At 48.7% G+C, this 7980-nt stretch overlaps 1 protein-coding gene across 1 annotated transcript; it reads right to left on the bottom strand.

Annotated features, from left to right (window-relative positions):
• Positions 1-298: 298 nt before the first annotated feature.
• On the bottom strand, positions 299-5470 carry CRNN (cornulin). Its single transcript, XM_008264431.5, has 3 exons — positions 5421-5470; positions 3381-3531; positions 299-2307 (listed from the first exon to the last, which is right to left on the bottom strand). Exons 2-3 carry the CDS (start codon positions 3516-3518, stop codon positions 766-768), a joined length of 1680 nt encoding a protein of 559 aa, XP_008262653.2. The 5' UTR covers positions 3519-3531; positions 5421-5470; the 3' UTR covers positions 299-765.
• Positions 5471-7980: the final 2510 nt, after the last annotated feature.

Below are 7980 nucleotides of genomic sequence, written 5' to 3'. Positions count from 1 at the left end.
GACTTTCCTTTGTGGCATTACATGTGAACAGAGGCTAATGCTCTAGAATTGGAGATAATGAGACACAGAGTGATTTTACCTGTCTAAATTCTAGTCATCGTTTATGGTCATCACGAATGAGACCTTTTGTGGTGCATCCTGCTAAGTAGTGAATGTGATGTCTCTGTGACTCTTTCTAACCCTTGGAATCATGTACAATGCTTTCTCAACTAGACTGTCTTCAAGGGTTCATCATCATCATAAACCTATACTCTTAGCCCATTAGGTCAACAGAAAGCAATTGAATGGAACATGGTGGTCAGTGGCTTCTGAAGATTTTTATTGATTTATCAGGATGGATGGGGCAGCAGAAAAATGGCAGAGAGAAAAGTGTCCCTAAGAATCTTTATAAGCTGAAGAGAATTCAGCATGAAGGAAATACTTGTTCCCTATCTTCCTGCTCCTAGGAGCATCTGTGTGGCAAAGCAGATAGGAGACGGGAGTTTGGGACAGAAAGCACCTTGCAGAAATGACCTCATTGAGGAAGACCTAAGGGGGAAGCTCTATGATTAGGAGCTGAATCTAGGGACGTGTCAACTAGACTGGCCGGGCGGACAAGCCAGTCCCTCTCCAGCTGTCTTGCGGTCCAGTCACTGTAGTCTGGATGAGTCATGGTTTGCTACCTTTGAAGTAGGAATACAGCCCCTTAGCGGAGAAGCCTTGCTTCCTTTCTGGCTTGGCTGCATCCTGGCCCTGTGCAGAGGGAGTGCTGGTGTGCCTGCTGTTTTAGTCCTGCCTTTCAATCACTAGCTCCCGTGTGATGTCATCAACCCACTCACTGGTGACTACTGGGGGCTGTCTCTCTCCCTGCCCTCCTGTCACACTGCTGCTGGAGTGCGTACTGCTCCCTTCCTGTCGTCCTGTCACAACACTCGCCCTAGTCTGGGCCTGTCCTCCCGGTGCTGACTCTCTTGCCTCGAAGTTGCTTACGTGTGTCCACCTTTGACCAGTGCCAGACTGTGTCTGGGTCTGCCCCTGTGCTCCAGCCCCTGTATGGCTCTCACTCTGGCTTATGCCTTGCTCCACAGTCTGGGAGTGCGATCCTGCTTCTGTCTGAACATGTCCTCCTGTCACAGCCTGGCTGGTCTGGCTGCTGTCTTGACTGTGGGTCTCAGGCCTCCTGGTCTGACCATCAGAGGACCCCTGTGTCTGGATGCTGGTACTTCCTGTCTGATGGTTTATGCCCTGCTGCATCGTCTGGGTCTGTGACCCTGTCTGAGCTTGAGCATGTCCTCCTGGCACAACCTGGCTGGTCTGGCTGCTGTCTTGACTGTGCGTCTTAGGTCCTTTGGTCTGGCCATCAGAGAACTCCTGTGTCTGGACACTGGTACTTCCTGTCTGATGGCTTCTGCCCTGCTGCACAGTCTTGGTGTATGACCCTGTCTGTGTCTGGACGTGTCCTCCTGTCACAACCTGGCTGGTCTGGCTGCTGTCTTGTCTGTGCGTCTTAGGTCCTTTGGTTTGGCTATCAGGGGACTCCTGTGTCTGGACACTGGTACTTCCTGTCTGATGGCTTCTTCCCTGCTGCACAGTCTTGGTGTATGACCGTGACTGTGTCTGGATGTGTTGTCCTGTCACAACCTGGCTGGTCTGGCTGCTGTCTTGACCATGCGTCTCAGGCTCCCTGGTCTGACCATGGGGGGACTCTTGCGGCTGTTTGCTGGTGCTTTTGGTCTGATGGCTCCTGTCTTGCTCCACGGTCTGAGTGGCACCTGCTTGGGTGTGAGTTGCAGTTCCTGTCTTGGTCTCACCTGTCTGGGGGGCTCTGTCCTGCTGTGTGGTCTGTGATTGACTCTCTGATCTACTCTCTCTGGTCTGCCGATTCTTGTCCTCCATGCTCTGGGTCTGTCCCTCATGCCCGCTGGCCTGTGTCTGCTGACTTGTTCTTTCCTGTCTCTGGGCCTCAGTCTGCCTGTCATGTGTTGAGCTGTTGTCCTGACTCTGGATCTGAGTCCTGGCCCTGTCCTGCCCTCTGGAAGTCTGCTTGCTTTGTCCCTGGCTGCTCCCCTCTTGCTGCAGCCCTGTCCCAACCCTCCTTGCTTCAGTGGCACTTGCTTGGCCTTCTCCAAGCTCTTGTGAGGCCCCGGAGTGCTGGCTTCCAAACTCTTGAGACCCACAAGCTCCCTGGGGACTCTTGCTCAGTGTCTTGAAACAGGCCTGTGCAACTTTAAACATCAAGACCAGGAATTCCTGGAATTCTATAGTGCCTGTGTCATCTTCATCCAGCAGGCGAAAGACTTCATCCACAGTGGCAGGGTCGTGGGGTTTCTGGGGAGAAGAAGAGGCTATGTCAGCATCTCTCCTCCAAGGAGAACATGGCTAGGTCAGCTCCACAGTTTCAGGCTTTCCAGCCCTAGGGCCTGGAAGCCAGCTCCGCATACCAGGTAGCAGCAGTAACACTTAATTGCCGTCATTTTTTTCAGTCCTGTTTCTTTATATCTCCTATGACTGGCACAATTTTTGGCCTACAGGACAGCTGTATGAGGAATTGCACAATGAACAATGAGCTCCTCCTCCTACTGTACAGGTTCTAGAGCTGAATCTTTGGGCTGCCCTTGGCACTGAGGCCAGGGAAACACAGTCTTCCGGGAGTTCTGTGAGCACCTCACTTAGACTCAGATACTTTCCCAGGATAAGGTAGGTAGGGGTCCAGCAGGATGGTAGGATTATCTGGAGGATCCAGAGGCAGTATCCTGCTGTGCCCATATATTCTTGTTCCTAGGCCTTGGTTGTCTTAGTAACTTTGGATACGAGTCAAAGGCAGGAAAGCACATCAAGGCCCTGGTTTTGGCTTTCCAGGACATAGAACTCCCAGAGCTTCCACCAAGCTGTTAACAAACTGCACCCCAAAACCTCAGGTATGATGTGGTCAGTTGGCTCATAACTTTTAGCAATTGCTTTGTGGAAGACACAGAGCTGTGCTTCTAATGAATTTTTATTAATGGACCATCAAATTTCAGATAGACATGGGAAATGTTTACCATATCAAATTTAAGAAGCTGCAGAAAGCAGCAGTTACTCTGATTTCTAGACCATTTGAAGGTGCTACTCCTCCCAGCAATGTCCCATTAGAGTCCTTCTACTTTGGCTTCAAATTAGAATTAATTAAAACCTATATTATATATTTATATATTTTATATTATGTGCATTTTGCAATTCCCATGACCATCTCATTCCTCTGCCTTTTGTTTCTCTGCCTGCACAGCTGCCGTTAGCACCAGCAGGCCTGGATTTAGCTGCTGCCTCAATTCCTCCTGTCTGCTCCACCCCACCCCACCCAGGTAAAGCCTCAGCTGTATTCCCCTGTTACACTCCATGCCGCCCAGCCCTGCACATCATACCACGATGACATCTGCAAACTCATGCTCCAGGAGTCTTTTCAGCTCCCCTCGGGAGAGCACTTGGCAGTTGCCCTCCATCCTGGCATAGCGCCCAAAGGCCTCGATGATCCCGTTAATGTTTCTCAGTAACTGGGGCATCTTTGACGTCAAGCTGGAAGAGATGAAAAGCCCCCGTGGGAGGAGGACATCAGATTCCTGGTCCTTTCCTTGCATGCTCGGCTGTGGTTTTGCTCTCTGTCTTCCTTCATGCTTTCCTCCTGGCTAGGTTTTATGCATGGGAAGGAGGAGCACACAGCGACTGGAGATGAGCTCCTGAGTCAGGATTTAAATACCGGCCCCAGCACTACCTGGCATGTGAGTGGGGCCGAGTTTGCTTTCCTCTCCATGCCTCCATTTATTCTTTGTGAATGAAGGTAGTACTAGTACTTTAGAGGGTTATTGTGAAGATTTAAAAAGATAATTCATGAAAAGTGCTTGGTGGATGACTGGCTTTTACTAAGTGCTAGCTATTACATATGATTATGTTATTATATACATATACACATATATAATTTGTCTACACACACACACACACACACTACTGTCCACAGAGCACTTTGCAGTGCATCATCTCTTATAATCCTTATTATCTCTACTTTAAATGAGAAAACAAGCTTGGAGAAGTTAGATGATTTGCCTAGGGCCCCACGTCTTTTAAGGGAACAAGAAATTCTAGAACTCATTTCTTCTTAACTTAAATGCAATGATTTTCTAGAATGTATCCAGTGGACAAGGTTAATTTGCCTATTACAAGGCATTGAGATCCCACCAAGGACACCATTAGGCAGTAAATACACATTTGAGTCAGCTCTCTTGGGTGGGAGCCAAGCAGAAACTCCGTGGCCCAACCCTGCTCTTTCTTGCCAATTGTTAGGAATGCTTGGGAGAGGGCTGCCTTCCCTGGGTGGAGGCCTTCCAGTCCTGAGAGCCTAGCTTTCTCTGCACATGACCTCTGTTCTCAGTGTAGGGCCTATCAGGGAGTTCAGCTTGCCCAAGAGGCATGTGGTTCCATCCAGCCCAGCCCTGTCGACCTATGAGGAACAGTTACCAATTGAAGGGAGATTTTCATTTTCTTTAGCCACGAATCTTGGGTAGATTAAGGTGAGGCCTGTGAGTGGGTGGATGTGCAGGAGGAATAGAGACTTGAAAATGTGTGAAGCGGAAGCCTGGGAGAGATCAGAAGGAGGAGATGCTATCATAGCTGAAGAGGTTCAAAGGCAATGAGAGATGGAAGCCTGCAGTAGCTGGAAACCAGGGCAGGGAGCTTGGAGATATAAAGGAGGTCATGGGAAGAGGAATATATATTGAGAGAGAAGCAAGAGAGTAAGAGAAGGAAGGAGACATGGGTGTTTCGGAAAAAGCAGACCAATGTGGCCAGAAGGTTTCAAAAGTTAACAGATCCAAGTCGAATAATTTTTCTATGACCTGATGGCCAATAATTCAAGGCCAACTTTTCTCTCTTGTATTTATCAAGGTACAAAACTCAGAATATTGTTCCTCAACATAGATGAAAAATATAATTTTAAAAAACCGTGTGGCAGACTTTAACCAGACTTACAAACAGTAAAAATAATAAGATGACTTTTTAGGTACACTTGATATTCCTTAGAATAAATCCACAAACTCATTTTGCCTGAAGTAAGGAAGGGGAGTCTTAAGAGTCTTTTCCTCCATGATCCAGTTGGATCCCATCACCTATTCCATAGGCTCTCATCACTGCAAAGAAGCACATGGGAGGCTCCGTTGCTTCGGCCCACGTCGTCCTTCAGGGAGAGGAGCTGCCAGCACAGCCTCAGGGGAGGAGGAGGAAGCCCGATCGCTTCAGGAGAGCATCATTTTGCAATATATTCTGGCTTCTGGTTTGCCTGGGGCCCCAAAAGGATGCTGTGTGCTCACAGGCAGCGTGAATGGCCATCTAGCCCATGTCTCACAGCCTTGTGCGAATGCTCAGATCACCAAGACACTGAGAATGAGAAAGAGATTCCTCAGGAGGGGACTTACCTTGTGCCCAGGGAGGACGAGACGAGTGGTTGTAAAGTGGCGTGTGGAGTACCAGGTCAGTGGCCCGAGAACCCTTTATAGGGGATTTAATTGAGGCTCAGGTTTTGGACAGGACGTCCCGCCCTACAGGAAGGCTTGATTCATCCAGGGCTGAGCCCAGCCCCGCCCATCTCCTTTCTTCTGTTTCCTCGACTGACATCTGGTAGTCTAATTAGCAGTCCCTCCTACCACAGTTGAGGCCATCTCTAGCTGGGTCTGTCCCCTCATGACAAGGAGACTGCTGTCCAGTGTGGTGGGTCCAGTAGTGCTCAGCATGGGTTGAGGATCATGGTGAATGTTCTTTGCCTCCATTAACCTGCAAGCATTCAAAGCACATCCACATTTTCAAGAACATAGCATCTATTGAGGATTATCCTTCTCAAAGTAGCCGCTTTGGGAGGCTACACATATTTTTCTGGTGATGCTGTTACTTAGAACATGTTTTGAATTCTTGTCTTAGAATTGCCTTTATGAGACACAGAAAGCCATTTTCATTTCTTTGTAATTGGGTCTCAGTTTTCATGAAAACAGGAAAGGTTAGTGCTTCTCCCACCCCATGCTATGGGTCAGTAGCCTTCTACAGCAGTGAGAGAAGAGGCTTAAATGATCATGTGCATCCTCCTTATTGCAAAGACAAGGAATTCAACTGATTGACTACTCAGCAAACAATCGCGGAAAGATGGCTCTGCTTCAGACAGAGGGCTAAGGCTTGGGGCATACAGTGTGGAATAAGATGGTGGCCATTTCAACTCTTGCAGAATACACAGCTTCACAGTCCCAGGGAAAGTCCTTGAGGGGTTAATGGTAACCACCATGAGTATTCGGTTCCATTTTCATTACTGTCTCATTTTATTGGCTCTCCACAACCATCCTATGAGGTGGTAGGGCTGAGCCTATTTTATAAATGGGAACACTGAGAAATCCTCAGGGAAGTGACCTCTCAGAGAAGAGGGGCGGGGCTGCACCAGGGACCCTCAGACCCCATACCTTGGCTTCTCTGTTACAACCTGCTGATGCTTATTCTTGATGATGTTGGCACTTTGCAGAGAACAGATTCATTCTCCACGCACTGCTGAGGATGCAGAGAGGGACGTCTCCTGCTGAGTCTCAGAGGGGGCCAAGTCCCGTGGAGAGGCTCCTAAGTGACAATGTGGCAGGGAGTATATACAGCTTCTCCAGCAACTATGGGTTGGGAATGCCATGTCCTCCCTCCTCTCTCACACCAGTGTGCAGCAGACAGGAGCATCAGGATGGCAGGACACTGTCAGGGCTTTGGTTGCAGCGACTGGCACAGCGAGGACAGCTCTGCAGTAGCAGCACAAACCCCAGCACAGCAGGGCAAAGAACCTGGGTGAGCAGCAGACTGCAGGAGGGCCCCTCAGGCCTTGTGGATGGAGAGGTCTGTCCCATGGATGGAGCTGGCCAGAGCAGAGGAGGCAAGTGAGGCTGCTGTGGGAACTGACCAGTGTAAGGAGAAGCCTGGCTTGAGAGAGGGACATTGCAGAACAGGAGTGAGTTTGGCAGATGGGCCCTTCCTTCCTGGGTGGTGTTCTAAGCTTGGAATTTTCATAAAGGTTTGGGAAGTAAGGGAAAGTAAAGTAGGGAAGTAAAAGCCAGGTACCTTAACTGTGAGGCAGGTATTATTACATTCAATTTGCAGATGAAGAAACTGAGGCACAGAGAGGTTAAGTAAACTCCTCAAGGTAACATACCTGAAAAGTGGTAAACCCGAATCGGAACTGTGCTCTGCCTGCCGCCTCAGCCCTTGTCTTTGCTGTGGGAGGAGGAGCTGCAGCAGCATGGAGCAGAGGTCAGCAGAGCCTGTGTGTGCTGGGGGGCGATGGGGCAGTGGGAGAGCCTGGGGCTGACAGTCTCTGAGAGCAAGTTTGTTGCGTTTGTGAAGAATTCTGTACATCAGCGATTTTACTCAGTCGTTGCATCTGCTGCAGGGCAGAGAGGGGCTGGGGTCTGTTCAGAAATTGAGTCAAACTCTCATCCTCTGGTCACTGTTCATTATCTCCAAAAAGAAATATCTCGTAGCAAGAGAAACTCCTCCGTGCACTTTGAATTCCTTCTTGCACACTTGCGCAGAAATTCATAGCTTCGTCTATTGGATTCGTCTGTGTTGGACACAGTCCGTGTTTGCTACACTTAGTGGGCTACAAATGAAGAATAAGATGTGTTTCCAAGAAAATCAGTCCAATTGGGCAAATAAGCCATACACACCAAAAGTAACTAATAGTGGGAGACAGAATTTTATAAAAATACTGAATAAGAAAAACAGTCATATCACAGAGTCTGGGGAACGAATCAGTGCTCAGGAATTATGAGATCAGGACCTGGTAATCAACACCTCCCCACCTGTGGTTGTGTTGGTTTACTGGGTTCATTTCACTTTATTTTCTTTGCTAATACTGAGTGCCTACTATGCACAGGCACATGTAAAGAGCTTACACACATCTCTCCGTTTAACCATCACAACATCCCTAGGATAGCAAAGCTATTATTCCAGTTTCACAGA

This window comes from Oryctolagus cuniculus, chromosome 7 (genome assembly GCF_051225735.1).
Source record: "Oryctolagus cuniculus isolate XC-2025 breed Fujian yellow rabbit chromosome 7, ASM5122573v1, whole genome shotgun sequence".
NCBI classification, from domain to species: Eukaryota; Metazoa; Chordata; class Mammalia; order Lagomorpha; family Leporidae; genus Oryctolagus; species Oryctolagus cuniculus.
Note: the sequence above shows the minus strand (reverse complement) of the source record. Positions and strands in the feature narration are given on the sequence as shown.